The 21,778-nt window shown below is 31.8% G+C and overlaps 3 protein-coding genes across 7 annotated transcripts; 1 reads left to right on the plus strand and 2 right to left on the minus strand.

The window, feature by feature from the left end:
* On the minus strand, positions 1-1,107 carry LOC129305667 (uncharacterized). Its single transcript, XM_054945637.1, has one exon. It carries the CDS (start codon positions 1,105-1,107, stop codon positions 1-3), a length of 1,107 nt encoding a protein of 368 aa, XP_054801612.1.
* A 5,203-nt stretch (positions 1,108-6,310) lies between these two features.
* LOC129306915 (histone-lysine N-methyltransferase SUVR4-like) lies at positions 6,311-16,128 on the plus strand. Of its 5 annotated transcripts, XM_054947726.1 has the most exons (12): positions 6,311-6,417; positions 9,122-9,402; positions 9,655-10,123; positions 10,747-11,672; positions 12,119-12,384; positions 12,709-12,775; positions 12,940-12,990; positions 13,138-13,231; positions 13,401-13,505; positions 13,894-13,951; positions 15,033-15,244; positions 15,859-16,128. In XM_054947726.1, exons 2-9 carry the CDS (start codon positions 9,208-9,210, stop codon positions 13,427-13,429), a joined length of 2,097 nt encoding a protein of 698 aa, XP_054803701.1. In that variant the 5' UTR covers positions 6,311-6,417; positions 9,122-9,207; the 3' UTR covers positions 13,430-13,505; positions 13,894-13,951; positions 15,033-15,244; positions 15,859-16,128. The 5 variants fall into 5 exon arrangements, with proteins under 5 accessions (XP_054803701.1, XP_054803699.1, XP_054803702.1 ...); XM_054947724.1 differs by lacking the exon at positions 13,894-13,951; XM_054947727.1 differs by lacking the exon at positions 13,894-13,951 and having other exon boundaries at positions 15,862-16,128.
* A 1,925-nt stretch (positions 16,129-18,053) lies between these two features.
* LOC129306553 (peroxygenase-like) lies at positions 18,054-19,618 on the minus strand. Its single transcript, XM_054947216.1, has 6 exons — positions 19,404-19,618; positions 19,163-19,312; positions 18,929-19,014; positions 18,728-18,822; positions 18,532-18,657; positions 18,054-18,457 (listed from the first exon to the last, which is right to left on the minus strand). The coding sequence occupies exons 1-6, from the start codon at positions 19,516-19,518 to the stop codon at positions 18,301-18,303; spliced, it is 729 nt and encodes a 242-aa protein (XP_054803191.1). The 5' UTR covers positions 19,519-19,618; the 3' UTR covers positions 18,054-18,300.
* Positions 19,619-21,778: the final 2,160 nt, after the last annotated feature.

Below are 21,778 nucleotides of genomic sequence, written 5' to 3' on the forward strand. Positions count from 1 at the left end.
TCACATATAGGAAGATTCATCGTACGTGAGCTCAGATTGCGTTAGCTGGCTCTTGCCTGCCCCGTATTTCTTTTTACGGTTACCCCCTCCACAAGTAATCGAAAACTCACACCCCATCGCCGTCCCAAAACACGAAAACAGCCCATTCCTGTTTCTCGCTTTAGTATTTCGCTTCGACGATTGCTTCAGCTTCCGGTACTCCATGTGATCGTACACCGGCGGAAGTTCCGTCTTCCATCTCTCGATCTTCGTCTTCATCCCTTCCGTATTGTTCTTTTCCGACCACTCGTCCAATCCCGAGCTTTGCGTAACCGTTAATGGCACCGGATACAATCCCTTCGCAATTGCGGCAGCAACAACCGACGGGGAAGGCCCCACGTCCGAGCAAAGAGACCCGTTCGCGTTCACGATCACTCCTCTGGGCGGCTGCACCCCAATTTCGGATCCTTCATTATACCCGGAACCTTGTTTCTTATGAGCAGGAGTCGGATGATAGACGTAATCATTGATGGTGGAGTCGTTCTTTTCGCTCTGGGAACGCTGGAGCGTCAAGAGCTTTGGTTTGACGGGGTCGAGAAGGTCCTTCTGGGGTGTTTTCTGGACGGGGTTGAAATCATAATCCCCGACGGCGGACGCGCTGAGTTCCGAATACAAAGGCATGCTCCGCTTGGTGCTATCGACGAGGTTGACCCCTATATTCAGGATCCCCCTGGGTCGACCCGAGGGCCGGCGAATCTGCAGGGCGACGAATTGCAACTTGGATTTGCGATTGCCGGAGCGAGAGGAAGGAGGGAGGAGGTTGCGGAGGAGAACGCCGACGGTGCCGATGAGAATGTCGCGGAGCCAGGCGGAGGCGTAGATGTCGATAATGATGGTGGAATTGTCGTCGTGGAGGAAATGTTGGTCGACGCGGAAGACGAACTTCTCGTTCCAGGTGGGGCTGGTGTCGCCGTCGTGATCGATCTGGGTGGTGAGCTTGCGGTGAGGGGGGAGGGAAAGGACGGCATAGGCCTTGGTGGGCTTCGAAAGAGGGGCGAGATCCTGGGCAGAAATAAGATTGATCTCCAGCAGCTGAAACGGGGCGGAGGTGGCGGAGAGCAGCGACATGTTGGATCGGGTGGACTGCGGGTGGTGGCGGAAGAACTAGAAGGTGAGAGCCTCTAGGCCGCCGGACCCACGAGATTCCAGACCCCCGACCTGTGCAGCGATAGATCCTTCGGATTATCAATCTGTCGATGAAGGTGCAGTCCCGGCGCATCGGGGAAACTTATTCCTCGAAACAGGACACGTGTGTGCTTTATTATTTGTGCTTAACGTACGGCTTCTTGCCTCGTTGCGCTGTCACGCTCCGTCTCCATCCCCGTGCATTTTTAGCACCAATTTTATCCCTTCCCACACTCTATCTCTCCATTCTCTCATCTAATGAACGCCCCTTCCACCATTATTGCCATTTCACAAATGTTAGTTGTTGTATCATGTCATATTGAATCGTCTCACCCTGCCACTGCCACTTCGCATGCACGCATCTTTCCCAATTTCTGTTGGTTCATCTCTTGGCGCCCTCACTTGCTGTTATATGTCGCAGAGCTTGAATTTGACTGGGTCAATCATATAGCTAGGTTTTCTCGTTTATATATTATTATATACACATACAGTCATAGATATTGGTCAAAATAGTTCTAAGGATCGGATTGCCAATCCTCCTAATTTTCGCTTATTAATTGTGTTTTAATTTATTTTCTGGGTTACTTTGCTTCCTTTTCTCCTGCAACAAGCACCTACCTGCACCCCACCCATCTTTGCATTGCTAATTATATTATTAGTTAATCAGGATATATAATAGTGCAATATAATTATCTTTCTACAGGATATATATGACAACAAAAGTACTTCAAAAATTAATTTATACAACAACTTCAGTCAATTAATTTATCGGGTTTCATCCGTTGCGTTTGTTCGCTTGTGTTGAAAACGAAGAAGGAAGGATGATATAGTTTGACAAGATTGCATGCTGTGTGTTTGGTAATTCCTCGGGTAGACACAACTAGGATTGAAAACCAACCAGAAACCCTGCTCTCAGCATGTCACCCGCCTCCTCGTCCTGATAGCTTTTCTCGTTGTGTCTTTCATCTGCCCAGCCTGTGCTGTTGCCGATGATGAGAGCTCATTTGTATACAAAATTCGTGCGTCGCAAACCGGCCTGGAGCGGCGCCCCATCTGAATGTTTCTACCCCAAACAGTGGCTTCCCTCTCAGTGCAGGGAGGGTATGAGCAGAGAAGAGTGTGGTGGGAAACCTGGCCTGTGCCGCCATTCGGCACGCCTTTTCTTATAAAATGTTGCACCGACGCATTGCTTCTTATCTTCAAAAATAGCGTGCATGGTTTTAGTGTCTTCCAGCTGAAAAATAAGTTGTATCATTCACGCTTCATGAACACGTGTTTGATTTAACATAGCATTGAATAAACTTCTTAGCATATATAATTCGCTTCTCTTATCTTCAAGATAATGATGGTTTAGTCAGTGACAGATCTGGGAGCCAGGAGGGGTTCTTGCGCCCCATACATTATACGGCTTTTGGTAAAGAAAAAAAAAACTATCTTTTTTAGTTGTAAAATAGATCCCCCCCCCCCCCAAAAGCTGTAAGCCTGTAACACATTTAGGGGGCGTGGCCATGCGTGGGTTTAATAATATTGTCCTTCCTCGGATCCCAATATTCAAAACGTGACTATTATTATTAGACGAATTGGATGGCATGGGCCCATCATACTCACTCCACGATCTATTTAAAATAGCGATTGTTACTATAATTTTTTTATATATGGCTATATGATATTTACTACTATTAGACTTGATGATACCTGACATTGGACAATTAAATATATACATATATATATATATATATATAATATTATGTAAAAGTAGACCTATTGTAATTTTTGTTTTCGCCTTCATGCCCTTATTAATAAAATACATATTTTTCCACGCGGTCGTGCCCTTATGAAGTGCCGATTATTTTGAACATCGAATATATGGGAGGTAATTAAATAACTATTTTTTAAAATATTTGTGTACTTAAATGAAATTATTTTAAAGAGGAACGAGTAGCAAGGATTTAGAAATTCTATAAAATGAAATAAATTTTAAAATTCACGAAAAGGGCTTAATTACATTATGAGTTTCTCCTGTTAATAGATAGATCCTTCGAGTATATATAGCTGATAATCAAATTCCTAACCTCTACCATCCTCACAAACTTAATGGCTTGCTTGGATGGAAGGGAGAGGTTATAGTTAAAAAATAAGAAAAAATATTTCCATCTTTTTTGTTAAAACAAAATGGTATATTTAACTCTCTACCTTAAATTGGGAGACATTAAAATTCCTCAACTCCCCTCCCCTCTGTCAAATTCATTGAACGAAATGTTATGCGAGCATGCACATTTGAAAGCGTATCATTCTCCAGTGACAAATGAAGTCTGTTTCTTTATAGAATGATGGAATAATGGGAAAGTGTATGAGACTTATATTTCTATGCACTAATACTTATCTATTTTTTAAAAAATATTTTAATTTTTATATAATTTAAAAATTATATTTAGTCAAGGTAACTCCCAATCCTTCATGGAAAATTGGAAATTCAAAATAAAAATAAAATCTAAATTGGGCTTCTCCAGTTGTGAGACTACAAAATGGCCCTAATGAAGATCCAAGTTTGCATCCGCAAATAAAAAAATGATAAAAATAGTAGCAAGTACCGACCAATAAATATTCGACATACATGTCACTGGGTACGCAAAAATTGGATACGGCTAATTAATGTCGTTGATAACAGTAACAAGCACACACATTTGTGACGATCAGCATTTTGGCTCCAAAGTCACATAACTTCTCACATGGAGAAGTACTTGATTATTAACCTGTCCCGAAGTTCAAAGGAAGGTTTAAATTTCTAATTTTTCATACCTCATGTTAATTAGTCCTTCACTGTTCTTGTTTGGATCTTTTAGATAAATGCTTCCTTCTTTAAAAGTTTATCCTCAATAAAGAAGGAGCTTCGTCTTTTCTATTCTCATTTTCGTTGGTTGACCACTCTATATGATCGTATGTAAACCTCTTTTTGTTCTTTTCATTTATTTGAAAGGTGCCCCACGTGAAGGTTATAGCATTTACAGTAGCTCGTCTGGCCGTGCTTTTGTTATCATAGTGAAAACGACGGAGCATAAAACTACTGAAGTTATTTTGATCATCGGAGGATGTAATCGACCAAAGAGAGAAAGTACAGGTATTTGATTCAGAATGAAAATGGAGAGATAATGTTAATAATTGGAAATGCTTATGGTTTAAACACTTGATGTGATCATTGAATTTATATACTTAAGCTGAATATATATTATCTTGTAGTAAAATCGCATATTTATTTATTTATTTATTACCATGTTATACAAAGAAAGTTCTTTTGTTTTGTTGATTATTAGGCATCACCTTGTTTTCAGTCAAAGTTTCACTCATTTTTTATTCATTTGTTCACTGATTTTCGCTGTTTAACGGTTAGGTTAGTAATGGTTGTCCATATCTTGTGCGAGATCGCGTGCTTTTTATACATTGAACTTTTGGTTAATGATATACTTAAAGGTTTTGTTATTGAAACAGTATAATAACATCATGTAATTCACGCAATCCAACCTCACTTAATGTGATATGGTTTATTATATTAAATGTGTGTGTGATTAGAAATTAGAAATAATTAGGAAAGTACACCCTAAGCTTTTTCCGTTATTATTTGATATGAAATAGAAAGACGTATTGTATTTATTATTTTTAAATACCCAATCATAACATATTGAGCTGTAAAATATATTCAATTATCGTGATCTTTTTAAAGAACTTTAGAGAAAACATGTAAACATTAGAAATTGCATTTTTAACACAGTTAACTTTCTTGGGCTTTCAAGGGAATGCTGTGCAAATAAACTTCCGCTTTAAAAAACATAAGTGGAGTTCTTTTTTATATATAAATAGAGTTGTAAATCAAACTAAGGCCCAAAATGTTATTTTTGGAAATAAAATAAAACATAAGTATGTTGATTGTCTTCTTGCATCATATTTACTAGGCTGATATCTCTTCTCCTATAAAACAGCGCTTCTCCTATAAAGTACTGCTTCCCAATGATGTTTGCTTGGAGTTACTTATCTGTCATGGATCTTTCATGCATAGAAAGCATTATCTATGGGTTTTTGTCTATTTTTGCTTTACTTATTGTATGTTTGCTTCTACTCATTTTTTCCTTTGTCCTTGTAACGTTCAATAATACATTAATTATAGGTAATTTTGAGACATAGGAAATTATCAAGTATTTATTTGGGATTGAAAATTAAAAAAAGTTAAATGATTGACAAAATAATTTTTCAAAATAAGGTAAATTATAAGAATATAATTTCAAGCCAAAAAATATATGAGGGGGGAATGATTAAAAAAAGAGGTTGTGTGTGTGAGAAATATAATATAAATATTTCTCACACACAAAGGAAAAAATGATATAAAAATACCTTCCAAATATTTTAAGAAACTATTTTTATGAAAAAAAATCATTTATCTTTCTAAAAAATTTATTTCGAGTTTTCATGTTGTTTGCTAAAATTATTGAAAATAATCATAATATGAAAAAAATATATTTTTAATTATTTTAAGAATACTTTAAATATAAAAATAATTTGAGCAATAGAGGAGAGAAAATATATTTAAAATGTATGATATAAGAATATATCACAATAATTAAATAACAAATTATTTTTATAAAACAAGATATTATAAAATTTAAATTATCTAAAATAGATATTTTAAAAAAATTTAGACTGTTTAAATTTTACTTATTCCCTTCATTAAAAAATGTAAAATATTTTTTAAAGAGTTGGATGTTAAAAAATATAAAACATTTTTAATCTTTTAAGGTGTAATTATTATATTTTTTTTAAAAGTACTTCTATTGAATAAATTACTTTATATTTATTTTAGGATGAAACACCTTATTAAATAGAATAAAATATAGAAAGATAGAGTTAATTTGAAGACAAATAGCTACTTTAGTAAGAATGAAATTTAATTAAAAATACCTTATATTTTTTAAAGGGGAGTATTTTTTTTTCCTACTCTTAGATAAATGGGTCCATAGCTATTCTAAAACTGTTTTTTTACAAAATGACTATTTTAACCCTGTGCAAATGTTAACATTTAAATTTTTAATAATTTCAATTGGTTTCTTTTAACCTAAAAAAACCCCTTGGTCCATGATACTTCATTGAACTCCCAGCCCAATCGTTCTAAATTCTAATGCCGTCTCCGACCTCCTCCTGTCTTCGTAATCGTTGCTCAAGCATCTCCTTCTGCGACCTCTGCGCTACTCTGAGAAAAAGAAACAGGTAAGTCTCTTTCTCTTTCGTCATCGCGCTGAGATTGTTGATTTCTTTCCCTTCGTACGAAGTCTTGTGCGAAAATATATAGAGGGAAGAACTAATATAGGGGAATAGGGCATATGGGCTTTCATTATGCGGAATAACATGTTTTGGATTAGAAATTAAGTAGGACTGATCGATGAAGGGTAGATATAGAATGACGGAGTTTAGGGTGTTAGACCTTTCTTCTGGTATTGAAACGTTGTGGTTTCTCCTATGGTTGTGTTTGCGTGATTTTAGTCCGTCGTTTTGTAGAAGCTAAATGGTGGTATTGATTATCTTGTAATCAATGGAATCAATTGTCCGGAACCAAAAGTGAAGAATCAATTTCCATTCTCTCTATGATTTTGCTTTATTCTTCATATAATGGAGTCTGGAATGGAGGGATTGCATAAACGCAGAAGCCGCCACTAAATGAGTATGTGTCTCGGATTATGGATGATACTAGTTTTAGAGCGTTTGGTGCTTCTAAGTTTTAGCATGCTTGCGTCAATTTTCACACACGTACACTAATATATTGTTATTATATTTTTCTTTATATTAGGTATTGAATTTTGGGGTAAAATTTCTTAAAGGAGGAGACTCTTAACATTCTAAATTAATTACAAGCAATGTTAAGAGAATTTCGAGATACAGAAAATTGTTAAAATATTTACTAAGGACTATAAATTAAAATAAAATAAATTCTTTAAAAAATTCTCAAAATAGGATAAATTATAAAAATTTAATTTCAAACAAAAAAATAAGAGAGAGGGCGAATGATTGAAATTATATATATATATATATATATATATATAGATGAAATATGAAACTAAATAAATAAATATGCGATATAGATATACGAAAAAGATTAGGTGTGGGCCCACGGGCCACTCCCAAAATTTAATGTAACCTAGGCCCCAAACACAATCATTACACAGCTCCAGCTCCGCGGCGTCGGACGGCAAACAGATAGTGAGCGAGCGAGCGGATTTTAAGTAGGCTCCATAATCAGATTCGGGTGATTCGAGTCTTTGTATTTTAAAATTTTTATTCTATTTATCTTCTTAATTTTTAGATTGTGTAAAATTTAGGATGTGATATACTTTTAATTTTTTGGTCTTTTTGTTGATAGGGAGTTATTCTAATTACATAATTAGATTTATTTTAAAGTTTTAGGAAGTTTAATCTTTATTTTCAGATTCTTTTTAATCTATTATGATATGTATTACTTGTGATTGTGGTTTTGAATAATCGGTCAAATTTTTATAATTTTTGTAGCATTTTTGAATAGTTTAATCTTTTTCTATTGATGTTAATTTTTAAATAAATGTTTATTAGATGAACTTTTTTATAATTATGGTAGCTCTTAAAAATAAGTTTAACTATTTTTTACTATGATTACTGCTTAAATGAAGGGAGAATGATGTTAAAATCCCACACAAGGAATTTTATGAGAGAATTACAGCTAGATCCTACATAAGAGAATTAATTACTGCAAGGTCCATTAATAACTAGACTAAACTACATTGATAACACAAACTATTTTATATTATGATAATTATTTTATAAATTTTTATACTATGATAATTATTTTATGAGTTTAATTTTTTATTGTCATGGTTTTTGATTGTAAGGTTAGGTGGTTGCCATCCTCATTTCCCTTACTTCACACATTGCAATTATGTAATGGTAGTAATTCTAATAGTACCAGATATGATGAACAGTGCAATGAATGCGATTTTTCCCTGTGCCTCTTGACAACCAACCAGCTTAAATGCATATAGTTTCCTTCTATAATATCCAACTTTTTTTATTTAGTTTTTGTTTCTCTTGGTTTCATTGTCATGCATTGTTATTAGGAGGACAATGTAATTATGAATGACATCTTAAAATTCTTTAATGGTATATTTGAATTAATAAGAATTTAGATTTGGATTAAACCTCTTATCTGGATACATAAAAATTTATGAATTTAGATTTGATTTAAATCTAAATCTATTTTAAATTATAATTACTTTGTAACTTTAAATTTTCTTTAAACCCTAATCATTTAAAATTCTAATCACTTTAAGCATCTGGTTCTCTTTGCGTTTTCACTATTGATATATTTCTAACACTTGTATATTTTTTTATCTCTTATCGATTAAAAAATATAAATAAAATTTTTATTTTTAATTTTTCATTTTCACTTTGAATCTTAATTGATCTCTTGTTTTCATTTGAAATTTTTTTAAACTACCCAATTAAAGGATTTTAAATAGATGGATTTCAAATGTGAGATTTGAAATACAAAATTTCAAATTCAAATTCAAATCCATCAAACCAAACACTACCTACAATTTTATGGAGGATCACGCCATCTAGCCTCTTACAATGATCATTCCTTATCTTTCATGTTCTTTCTTTCAAACTCATTCAAAGTGCCTTACAGGAATTTCTACATCTCATAATTTTCATGGCCATTTTTGAATTCTATAATATTTGCTTTTGCTTTCACTCATTTCTTCAAGGGCCCTTTTTTTTTAAAAAAAAGTATAAAATAAATGTATTGAATCTTTCATAGTTGTTGAATTTTTTTAGATGTATACACGAAGAAGAATTAATAACTAGGGCATCTGAACTTTTAAAATATATATATATATATATATATATATAAAGATTTGGTAATCTTAACAAGGGGGAAATGCAGGTACAGCGAAGGGGTATATTTTCGTAACAAACGAGTGGTTCTTGTGTTAGTGTTGAATTAGGGGATAATTACTCATTGAAACTCTTATGGCTTCCCATGCAACTCCCAATTCAAGAGTTATCAAGGCCTTCAATGCTATGAAGGACTTGGGAATTTCTAGTGATGAAGTGAAACCAGTGCTGCAAAAGCTGTTAAGATTGTATGACAAGAACTGGGAATATATTGAAGAAGATAACTATCGAACACTTATAGATGCATACTTTGAGCTTAAGGAAGATAAGGTAACTCTTATAAACATCTTTTGTTTGCTGTACATTTAAATATCTCCTTGTTCATTCAGGTTTTTAAATATTCTATTTGCATGTTATCATTGCTTGTTTTATATTACATCTATTGAGCAAAGCGCAGATAAGAATTGACAATTAAACTAAAAGTTATAATTTAGTGACTATTTTTTTATTGCAATGAATCTTTAACTATACTTTTATGTGCATACTTTGTAGTTTATCTCTTATTCTCTTGTTTTAAAATAGGAAGCGGAAGGTAAGAGAAAAGCTCTCACTAGTGATCATGGTGGAGAAAAACAAATGCAACCATTGGCAAATAAAGATGACGTGCTTTTGTTAACTACGGACAACTCAAGACAAAAATTATCCACAAAAGATAATGAAATGCCTTTAAATACTTTTGGACAAGAAATTGTTGAAACATCTCAACCTTCGATGAGCAATACGAGACCTAAAATCATTCCTCAATTATTGAGAACAAGAATTAATGAGGTAGAAAGGATATCAAAGTTTCCTAGCATGTCTGTTACAAATAGAAGATCAAATTCAGAGAAAACATCTTCTACAAGGCATGGCGAAGGACTTGTTGATGAGCCAAGCTTTACTCTTATTCGAAGAGAAAATCTACCAAATGAACATAATAGGGGAGAGATAATGAAGCAAAAAACCAAACACAATAAGTTACATCTTGAATCCAGTTCAACAAGTTACAAAGGTAATGTTGCTTCTCTTCCTAATCAGGAATTTGTACTTAGGTTCTTTCATTATTTTCATATCATAAACTGTGGAATCTTAATCTGAATCTATTTGAATTAATCATCAATTGTCACCATTCTTTTAACATTTCCTTTACATCAAAGGGAGAAGGGTTGAAGAAATATTCTCAAAGTAGTTGGTTTGTCATATCTATGTTTCCTATTTTTATAGCAAAAGAAAATGTCTAGCTAAAATGGGCTTTTGAAGACAATCCCATTCCTACATATGCGGACTTAATCCAACTCTAATATCTTGTAATTACCTGATCTTTCTAACAAGTTGATACTATGCTAGCAAAATTAATACTATCATCTATGTTATTCACTAATTCATTAGTTAGTAAGACTGTATTCAAAACAATTTTGGATTAATCTTTTAGGAAAATAAAATGTGCAATTTGACTTGAGCAAAATCATTCTTCTGTGTCATTTTTTTTTTAAAAATACAAGCCTCTAAAGTTTAATCATAATGCATATATACGATTGGTTTAGTTAAGAAAATATTAGCATCTTTTTAGTTAATTTCTTTTTATACAGTCCATATCACTAAAATGATATAATTTTTTTTGTTGATTTTTCCTAGGTTCTTATGAGGTTTTGACTAGAAATCATCCTGTCAAGTTGGTGTCTTCTTTGTATATGGATCTAAACAGTGCCATTGATGATTCTGCACACAATAACAACCCTGCAAGTAGTAAGACTAATATTGAAATTGCCTCTTCAACTTTGGGAGAAGTGAAAATTTCTTTAAACTGTGACCACGCACTTGAACAACCAAATTTCTATATTCCAAACTTAAGTACTGTGATGAAGTTCATGGAAGAGAAGTACCTTCAACCTACAAATATTGTTGGACCCCAAATTTCTATGGTGAATTTATTAAATAGTTTGTGTGAGAATTTTCTTAAATTAGGAATGCATGTGAATCAAAAGCATTCACATCCTGAGTTTAACAATGCAAATATATTAACAAATGGGCCACAACAAGCTATTGCTCAAGATGAGAAAAAGCTATTTCATTTTCTTAGTGACATAACAAAAGGCTCAGAAAAGGTGAAGATATCATTGATAGATGAGTATGGTAATGGGGAATTTCCAAATTTTAATTACACACCAAATAATATAATATATCAGAGTGCTAATGTAAATATTTCGCTGGCTCGTATTGCGGATGAAGGTTGTTGCTCAAGTTGCTTGGGAAACTGTCTTTCCCAATCATTACCTTGTGCATGTGCTCAAGAAACTGGTGGAGAGTTTGCTTACACGCTTCAGGGGTTATTAAAAGATGAATTTTTAATATCTTGCATATCTATGAAAAAAGAACCTCAAGCTCATCAATTGGTATATTGTCAAGAGTGTCCACTAGAGAGGTCTAAGAATGAATACATGCCTGAGCAATGTAAGGGACATCTAATCAGGAAATTCATTAAAGAATGTTGGAAGAAGTGTGGATGTGACATGCAATGCGGAAATCGTATAGTGCAACGAGGTTTAAGATGTAAATTGCAGGCAAGTTGCTCTTTAATTTTCTTACATGCTTTTAGTGGCAATTTGGTTTACCTAGTTGGTTTGTTATTAATCTACCATGGTGGCAAGTATACAGAATTGTGACATTTATAAATAAAATATATGCTTAAGGAAGTCTTATTAGACAAGTTAAAATGGAAGTCTTGATTTTTAATTTTATTAATGTTATATAATTTTTTGAAGTTTAGTCTTGTTTTATCTCTTTAAAGGCATCTCACAGGGGTTTGAATTAACTTATTTAGTATTGTGGTTTATCATAGGTACTCACAATCAATTTTGTTATCTAGTTATAAGTGTGATAGTTTTTGTTCAAAAGAAATTATGTTTAAATTGCATTGTTATATGTATTTTTAATAATATCCTATGTTCATATGGTTATGGTATTTTAGTTTATTATAATGGTCACATTGTTGTCTTTAAATTCTCAGGTGTTCTTTACTAGTGAAAAAAAGGGTTGGGGCCTTAGAACACTGGAAGATTTGCCTAAAGGATCCTTTATATGTGAATATGCTGGAGAAATATTAACTAACATGGAGTTGTATGAAAGAATTGTGCACAAAAATGGAAATGACAGGCATACATATCCCGTAACACTTGATGCAGATTGGGGCTCAGAAGGGGCATTAAAAGATGAGGAGGCATTGTGTCTAGATGCCACATATAATGGAAATGTTGCTAGGTTTATCAATCATAGGTAATGTTTTTATGCCTAAACATTTACGTTTGGAAAACAATAATATTTTCTCTAACTTCTAGATGGAATAGCTTATTTGTCAAACCACACAGCTTCATTGGTGAATATCATGGTGTAAAACCTTGCGTATTTTAATATCGGTGAAAGTGGCAAGGATTGGAATGTGTTTTCAAAATTTTTTAGTAATCGACACAATCCTGTCATTGTTGTTTTTAATTTGTTGTAGTCCATGAACAAGTGTAGCTTTCTTTTTTATGCTCCCTCCCCCTTCTCTTTCTCTTTTCATCTAAATCTTCTAATACGATGTGTGCTTTTTACTTTCAGATGCTCAGATGCAACTCTAATAGACATTCCTGTTGAAGTAGAGACTCCTGATCGTCATTATTACCATGTAGATATTTGATTTTATTTTCACATTTTACCATTATGTTATGTATGAGCCTATAAGGGGATATTCTTTTAGATATTTGATGTTTGATTTACAAAATTTGGTGGGGGAAGAAGGAAATTATCTTTTAGAGATATTGAGAGATGATTTCCTGTTGTTGCTTGCAGCTTGCCTTCTTTACTAACAGGAAAGTGAATGCTTATGAGGAGTTGACATGGGTGGGTTGGCATGAGCCTGAATCAATATAACTTTATATTTGCATCTTTTCCAAATAGTTTTTTATTTGTATGCATGTTATCTTATTTCAAATTTCTTTGAGGTTGTCCATTTTCGCAGTAATAACAAAGGTGTAAAATTACTTGCAGGATTATGGTATTGACTTTGATGATCATGATCATCCTATCAAAGCATTCCAATGTTGCTGTGGAAGCCCATTCTGTCGTGACAAGAAGCGGAAAGGTCAGTTAAATAATTATAGTTAGTGGAGTCTATTTTTCACAATCTCAATTCATGGCTTGATAGTGTGTCATGAGATAATGTCATGGCAACAAAATTTGATTAAGAATAAGATGGAATTCTGCTTTTGATTGTTTCCTAAGTTTCCTCATAGCTATGGTGGAATTTTTAGGGAAGCGAAAATTAGCGAAATGTCTATGAAGCGAGAGGACCTTCTAAACTGATGAAAGTTGGGAAGCCATTGGAGCTAATGTTGGACTCAAACAATGTTCCTCAGGTACTGACGCTACTTGCTTATTTGGTACTCAAATTGTTTTTCCCTTGTTTTTACTTCTATTCTTGTTAGAGTCAAAGCCTTCTTAGTTCGTTCCTTTTGTTGCATGCAAGAGGATTCAAATTTTTTGAAGCCAAAAATTCCTAACGTTTCATAATATTTTGTTGTCATAGAATTGCTTGGAAAAAGCCATCTCCAGTCTAGATTTAATAATACTCAAATATGATATGATAGTATCAAATATCACATAATTGTATTAAAAACAAAATAAACACTAATAATTGAAAAAGTGAGAATTAAGCCGTGTGATTTTGAAAAACATAAACACTAATATGATAAGTCATGGGTATCATTTATATTTTGTCTCACATTTTTCTTTATTATTTTGAAGTGCTTGCTCAATCACCACTAAGATTTGAGAAGAAGAATAGATCATTGAATTGGATAAGGTATTGGTTCAAGGATCAATGATCTCATCATGATTTAATATATTTTTAATTTTAGATGTTAAATTTCACATTAAAAATAAAATGTTATATAATATTATAAGGTTCATTAAACAAATAAAATTGAAAAGCAAGAGAGCAGAGATTGGTTTCTTTTAGTTTAGTAAAGAAACTCATAGCCCAAAATTATTGTAAACTTGTTTTAGGAGCACACATTCATCGTATATAAAAAAAATTAACAAAGCATGAGGCTCTTTTAGGAGGCTTATTTAGACTAAATTAAAAAATATGAAGTTTTTAAAAATAAAAATACAATGTTTTTAAAAAATGATATAAATAAAAAATTTCAACTATAAAGATTAAATATATATATATATATATATATGATTTATATTAAAAAAACGTTGGCAAAAAAAGATTATATTAAAAAAATGCAAGATTTCACCAAAATAATTTAAGGAAGTTGAAAAAACTACTTCATTTATTTGAAAGCGTTGAGAGGAGGCTGTCATATATAAAAAAGTTAATGAACATTATGAATTTTACATTATTATATAAATAATATTTTAGATTTTAAATTTTTAAAATGTGTAAAAATTCTTTTTAATTTATAAATTTCGAACATATGAAATCTCGTCGTTAAATTTAATAAAATGATCATTATTTTTAAAGATTAAAATAAATGTCACATAAGCTTGTGACTGAATCCTATAACTTTAAAAGTAATGATCATTTTTTTTTAATTTAATTGTGAGGTTTCTAATGTTTACAATTTAAAAATTAAAATAAATTGTTATACATTTTAAAAGTTTAAAATTAAAAATATTATTTACATAATAGTTTAAAGTTTAAGTTATTTATTAATCTTATATAAAAAATAAAAATATAAATTTAATCAAAAATTATGTTTAAAAAAATATTTATAAAATAATGTAAAATAAATTATAAATTATTTAAAAGAGGGCTAGCACCTATCATAAATCTAACCAAGCGGACATAAATTTCCTCGTGGGACACTCGAACTTCACTGTACCTTCTCTCTCTCTCTACATCTCATCTTCTCTCCCTCTCTCATCTTCTCCAGATCTCATCTTTCGGTTGAAGTTTCCACTTTTTCCCATAGATCAGGCGCGGGTGGGACCCCTGTTTGGCGATGTAGATATCGGGAAGTTTGGACCCAAAGATGAATACCTTCTTGGGTTTGGAGGTCTCTGTGGTAGCCATGGGAATAATTGAACCAACCATTTTTGCAGAATCTGCTCTCTCTTCATTCTGTAGAGCCATCTCTGTTACAAGGTTTGTAAACAAAGACATAAATACACAATTTGAGCTACAAACTTGAAAAACAATGCAAGCTTTCACCAAAATAATTTAACAAACTTGAAAAAACCACATTGTTTATTTGAAAGCGCTGAGTGGAGGCCGTCATATATCTCCCTGAGCTGGTGAACCTCAATCAAGACGGTGGGCCCTCATGCAAGGGATTGGGTTGATTTTAAAGCAATTTACACCTGTTAACCCCGAGTCCCAAACAAATCCCAATCTTTCGTATATGTGTCTTTTTTTTTTTTTTTAAGTATTTTCATTGCATTTTTTATTTTTTATTTCAATTCGGCCGGTTCAGTTTTGGCTCGTTTCTTCAATTGTTGACCGATTTTCTTGGTGTCTAGTTTCTGGGTTATATTGGATTGGCCAGTAGAATTTGGTCTATTGTTTAAAATTTTGATCACTACGTCTTTCTTAGACTTGGAAAATGAAGGAGTGAGAGGATTGAGAAATAAGGAACTGATTGGCATCACTTCTGTAGAATTTATATGCGTAAAACAACGACCAATCACTCTCTTCCTTACAAGTGATTTGGATTAACTCACCCTTACACACTAATACAACATTGTCATTATTTTTTGCAGCAGGGAAAACCTTGTGTGATATAAAATTCAGGTGACTAGTTGCAAGAAGGTGCAGCTTATCTCTATTATGGTCAAATTTGTCAGTATCTATCCGCACTGGTTTGGCAATTTATGAGTTTTTTGAACTGTTCGTTATTCTTTTTATTCCTGTAAAATTGTATAGCAAACTCACATCACATATTTTCAAGACATTTATTAGAGACATGGATAATTGATTCATGTTGTATGATCTAACTTGTTATAATAAAATTCTTGGTAGCAGAGGACTGAACTAAAGAATGAAGTTTCACGAACTACTTAAATGCCTCGTTCACACAGGCAAACAAGCATAAACCAAGGCTCTTTTCTGGTTGAGGGGGGAAAAAAAACATAATTGTCTAGATGAAAAACGTGTGTGTGTACTTCCTCATTTTTATTTGTTAGATAAATTGTCCCTTTTGATTTGTTTTTTGTTTATAAACAAAATTACATATCTCAATAAGTATTTGTTACAAATTTTTTAAATTATCTCTCATAATTTATATTAATGAGAAACAATTAATATATATTTATATTGATTAATACAGAATATTTCAGTTCAATTTTTTTATTTTTAAACAAAATTAGCATAATTAATTAATTTTCTTAAATTGTGTAATATAGTTTTTTTCTTGTATATAAATATTCTTTCCCTTAAAATATATAAAACATATCTTGAGTAGTTAAATATTAAAAAATATAAAATATTTTTATTGTTTTCAGGTGTAATTAATGTGCATTTTTTTAAAAGTGTCTATGGTAAATAAATTACTTTATTTTTATTTTAAAGTGAAATATTTCTATTAGATATGGGTAAATATAAAAAGATAGTATTGATTTAAAAATAAGTAATTACTTTATTAGAAGATTGGGTGATAAGATTGAGTTAAAATATTTTTGTTCTTTTTTTCCAAAAATATCAAATAACATTTTTTTATAAATTTCAAAGTGTTTTTGATTTAAAAAGTTAATCTCATATATATATATATATATAATAGATCAAACTATAAGAGTTTAATTAAAATAAAATAAATTATAGAAATATAATTTAAAGTTAAAAAGAATTCTAAGGACCCACCCCCTCCATTTTTTATTGTTAGAGAAACTATCACTTTTAACTTATATTTTTTTATAGGCAAAATTACCCATTTTAATAAAAATTTATTTTATATTTTCTAAGTCACCCATCCTAATGTACATTAACAAGAAACAATTAATGCATGCTTGTGTTGATTAATATTGAGTATCTTAATTTAATTTTTTTATTTTTAAATATAATTATTATAGTTAATCAATTTTCTTAAATTATGTGATATAAATTTTTTTTCGTATATAAAAAAATGGAGGAAGTATGAATCAACTTTCCCATTTTTTTGTGTAAACTATAAGTAATTAATTATTTCCTTTGCATTCATTCAATTTCTAAATCTTAACAAGCACAGAGGTCAAATGCAGTAAAAAAAATTTATATAACTTTTCCATTATATATTACCCACCTTGGGTTAATTTCAATGTAGTTAAAAAATTAATTATTAAATCAGTTGAAGTACTAATTCATAATTCAATTATCATATTACTATTGAACCATGATAAGATTAATATGTCCTAAATATATGCTAACTTCTTTAAATAAGAACGACAAAAAATAACAACAAAAGTATATATAATTGATTCCAAATAAATATTATAATAAATAACAAAAAACATAAAGTGAGTAGAGATAAAAAAGTAAAAATATATTTTAAAATTTTAATAAATATTTTTATAATTTTAAAAATGAAATAATTATCTAGGACGTAAAATTTCTACGATAGTATATATACTCATTTTTCAACTTCTAATTTTATAATATGTATGCGAATTTTTTACACCTTCTCATTTATCTTTTTTTTTTTCATGATGCTTATAATGCAAAACAATGTATAAAATAAAGTTTGGAAACATTTTTCTTTTAAAAAAAAATTACAATATCCTATCGATACAACTACGACCCATTTGAACTGGTTGCTCATTGGCCATCGACCATCAATCCATTAATTTTCTGGTCGAATCAACCAGTGCAGTTTTATCGTCCTTTCGTCAATTCAAAATCAATACGTCCCTACTTGTGTCGGTTCATTAGCATTTATATGATTTATTTTGTCGAAATTTAACTAACTACCTCCTGCGCGGCAAAAAAAGCAGAATTTTTTTTCCCCTTCTTTTTATGCGATGTTATGAATCACAATTTATTTAACAATAACTAACTATGCAAGTAATGGTCTAAAACTTAAATCATTGCAGCGAGGCCATCCAGCCATGGTCCTTGCTTTAGGGGCTGAAGCAAGCCAGTGAGATAGTTGGCTAGATTTGGAATAATAACCAAGTTGCTGGTCTCCGAGCCACAATATTCACATCCGTGAAAATAACAACACTATGGTGATGTCAAAGCGTCTTTGCGGCGGCGGCTCCCTTGTGCATGCGAGCGCAATACTCGAATAAGCTGCCATCAAAACAGCGCCTCACGGCTTCTTTTGATAAGAACCCTTCTCCATCTCTGGCCAAAACATACAGAGCTCCCCACTCCAATTTACTCATTGCCCTGCAATACACATCCCAACTACTTTAAATTCCCCAGGCCAGATACAAAATCGTACTTGCAGAGATGGGACCCACCAGCCAAAGAAGTCATATGCAACACTGTTGGCCTGGGTCATGTGCCAGATCTCCCTCAGCGTCAATTTATCAGGCACCTTGCGTGCATACTTGCTGAACATGATCTCCAAATTTGCCGGGATGAACCTGCACTATTTTTTATGTTGCTAGACTCGAAATAGCAAGCCCATGTCATTCTCTAGTTCTTACTTCTTACCTTCCCTCGGTGTCATAACTCCCCGTGTCGCCTCCGTGTTTCCCCCTGTGTATGTTTCGCATGTAAATTGGGAAGAAAGGCGAAGGTAGCCATGTCTATGACAAAGCATGCTCAATTGAGGTTACATTATATAAACAATAATAACTGAATTGAAAATACATCATCACAGACTAAGATTCATGTGAAAACACTGATTCTCACCGGAAGAGTAGGATAACTCATAGCTGCGTGTATGAAAAACGTTAATAACAGGGAAGAAATCACATTAAACCCAACCGAGCCAAGTGCTGCACAAGGATGGAAAACCGTAATCAAATTCAAGGGACATCCGAATTTGCGATAAACAAGCATCGCAGAGACAGAAATCAAATCAATTAACCAATTCGATCGTCGGGCTGGATGAGGAGGACGAGAAGGTGATGCCTGCGTGATTACCTCGGAACGTCTCCCAGGGGTAGATGATGCCATCGTTGTCGAGGTCGAAGAAGGCGACGTGCTGCTGAAGCACGGACATGTTATTATGCCTGTGGCCCCAGGTGCCATTGACGTTCTCAGAATCAGGAGCAACCAAGGCCCGAGGCAAATCTGGAAGTACAGAGAGAAGCCAGCAGTAAATGGTTCAAAATCATCAAAATTTGTCGAGTCTGAAACCGAAATTGAAAGAGAAGAAGATTACAGGGTTTGGGGAGATGGATGTCTAAGAAGTCGACGCGGACATTCCTCTCAGCAGTGATCGGAGCTTTGTCGGCCACCGTTGCCAAGGATTCGCAGGCTGATTCTCCTGCAGCCATCAGTCTCTGTTGGATCAAGCAACTGGTTTCGCTTCGAGTCGGTGTATTGGAGATCCTTGATTATAGGGAACAAGGCACACACAGTAACGGTTTCCGAATGACTCGCCTACTCGGTCGATGAGCAATTGGGCACAGCCCATGCTCCAATGTCAACTGTCCCCATCCAAGCAGCTAGCTCGTTCCATCCTAAGATTTAGGCCCAAAACTCCATGGTCCATAGTGTATTGTTTGGTTTTAATTTAAGATCAATATTTTTAAGAATGCAACGACTGAAAAGATTAACAGTAATAATTTAATTAAGTTAAATTAAATTGATGATATAATAATTAAATTAAAAAAATATATATAATAATAATTTAAATATAATAAATAAATATAAAATTATTACTTAATTTAAAAATAAAACCAAACATTTTAATTTTATTATGATTTAATAAGCCAAATGATACAACATAATATTAAATGATTAAAAAAATTTAAAAAAAATAAAAAGAAAAAGAAAAAGGGCATTTTTTAAACAGTCCAACTTTTGAAAATCAAATTCAGTTTTGGGCTTGATCTCGATTCTCAATTCGACCATCGATCTAAAGCAAGCCAATCTAGCTCAACTCCCAATGGTTTCTTCAACTCAACCGAGCCATTAGCGTGACCTATTTGATTGTTCAATTCAGTCTGATTTTTTAATTATTGTTTAAGATGCACTTCATCACTTACATAAATACTCCCTTTGTTCTTATATATAAAGTGCTTTTAACTGAATCTGGCATACTAATAAAAGTTTCTTATTTAATTAAACTCACATAAAAATACAATAATTTTTTAGTTTTATCCCTAATAATATCATGATAGTTGTAGGAAAAATATATAATTAATTATCCATCTCATTTTTTAAAATAAGGATAAAATTATCTAATTACTTAAAAATATCATTGTCACTCTTTACATTTAAAAATAAAATAAACTTTTAGAAAATACTTTATATATAAGGACAGAGGCAGTGTCTTATATCTCCTTGCTTTTGCGTGATTGGCAAGTAAGGATTGAAATTCAAGAGAATGACAAAAAGGTTCGAAAAAGATCAATTAATTTAAGTTAGGTCCCGAGTGTCAAACTTTATAAATTTATAACTCAATCTCTTAATTTTATAATTGTGTATTGATGAATTTATAACTTATTTTTTAAATTTTAATATGGTTGAAAAATAAAAAATTTATTAAAATTTAAAATATAAGTTATAAATTTATCACAATAAATGTGTAAAATTAAAAAATTAAGGTACAAATTTTTAAAATTTAATATTTAAAATCTAACTTAAATTAATTAATTCTTTTGATATCTCCACATCGTCCTCCCTTGAAATTATAAGCAGCAAAACAAAAGCGCAAAAAGACCTGTTAAACTCATCAGATTGAAATTCCTTTCACTGTTGAAGTGTGATAGCCAGATGAAAAGATTCATCGACCCTGTAGGGGTTGAATGGCTCTTGGCAGAACTATTTTTTATTTCTGTTTTCTCATAGTTTCGTACACTTTTTTTTATTGGCTAAGAGTGATTCCAACACACAATTCCAAAAATGCTGCATTAATTGAGATTACTGCTACGTGTGTATTAGGTTTTTAATTTAATTTAGTAAAAACATATTTGGAGATTCAATTAGAGCCTATTTGAATTTCAATTAGATATAATTAATTAATATAATTAATTTTTATTATAATTAATTATATCATAACCCAATCTGTTTGGATATTATTTTTTTAAAATTGATTTTAATAAAATTAAAGATGTTCAGATAATTGAGTGAGAATCAATTTTAACTGTACAAATTACCATAAATAACATTACTTTTTAAAATTAAATTATTGATAAATTTATATAAAATATTATTAAATTTGTTAAAATTTATTTAAGAAGTAAAATATATTATTTAATTATATATTTGATTAATTACAAAAGTTTAAATTATATTAATATTAACAATTTAATTGAGAAATAGGTAGCACGCTAGCAATTAAGCAATATGAATTCATCATTTGGCCCTAAAAATTTTAATCCTTAATAGTTATGAAAATAATTAAAATGAGTATAATGTATAAGAAATAAAAGTAAATTTCATGTATATCATATTTTTTTCAAAATTTTTATATAAAATAATTATAATTATAATGTAATGTTGGAGAAGTCAAACTTAGCAACTAAACACTGTGTTCTAAACTTTGGCACCGACTGTACGTTGATGATGCAGTCAACTCGAAACACATAT

The sequence above is a fragment of the Prosopis cineraria genome, unplaced genomic scaffold (assembly GCF_029017545.1).
Source record: "Prosopis cineraria cultivar Desert tree isolate PC_DT_omini unplaced genomic scaffold, ASM2901754v1 PC3, whole genome shotgun sequence".
Classification (NCBI taxonomy): domain Eukaryota; kingdom Viridiplantae; phylum Streptophyta; class Magnoliopsida; order Fabales; family Fabaceae; genus Prosopis; species Prosopis cineraria.

Excerpts from the sequence above, each read along its gene's own strand:
- LOC129306915 (XM_054947726.1), top strand. The coding sequence starts at position 9,208 with ATGGCTTCCCATGCAACTCCCAATTCAAGAGTTATCAAGGCCTTCAAT. Across the intron at positions 9,403-9,654 it reads TTGAGCTTAAGGAAGATAAG|GAAGCGGAAGGTAAGAGAAA; the intron begins GTAACTCTTATA and ends GTTTTAAAATAG. Across the intron at positions 11,673-12,118 it reads GTTTAAGATGTAAATTGCAG|GTGTTCTTTACTAGTGAAAA; the intron begins GCAAGTTGCTCT and ends TTAAATTCTCAG.
- LOC129305667 (XM_054945637.1), bottom strand. The coding sequence starts at position 1,107 with ATGTCGCTGCTCTCCGCCACCTCCGCCCCGTTTCAGCTGCTGGAGATC.
- LOC129306553 (XM_054947216.1), bottom strand. The coding sequence starts at position 19,518 with ATGGCTGCAGGAGAATCAGCCTGCGAATCCTTGGCAACGGTGGCCGAC. Across the intron at positions 19,313-19,403 it reads CATCCATCTCCCCAAACCCT|ATTTGCCTCGGGCCTTGGTT; the intron begins GTAATCTTCTTC and ends CTGTACTTCCAG. Across the intron at positions 18,823-18,928 it reads TGAGTTATCCTACTCTTCCG|ACATGGCTACCTTCGCCTTT; the intron begins GTGAGAATCAGT and ends GCTTTGTCATAG.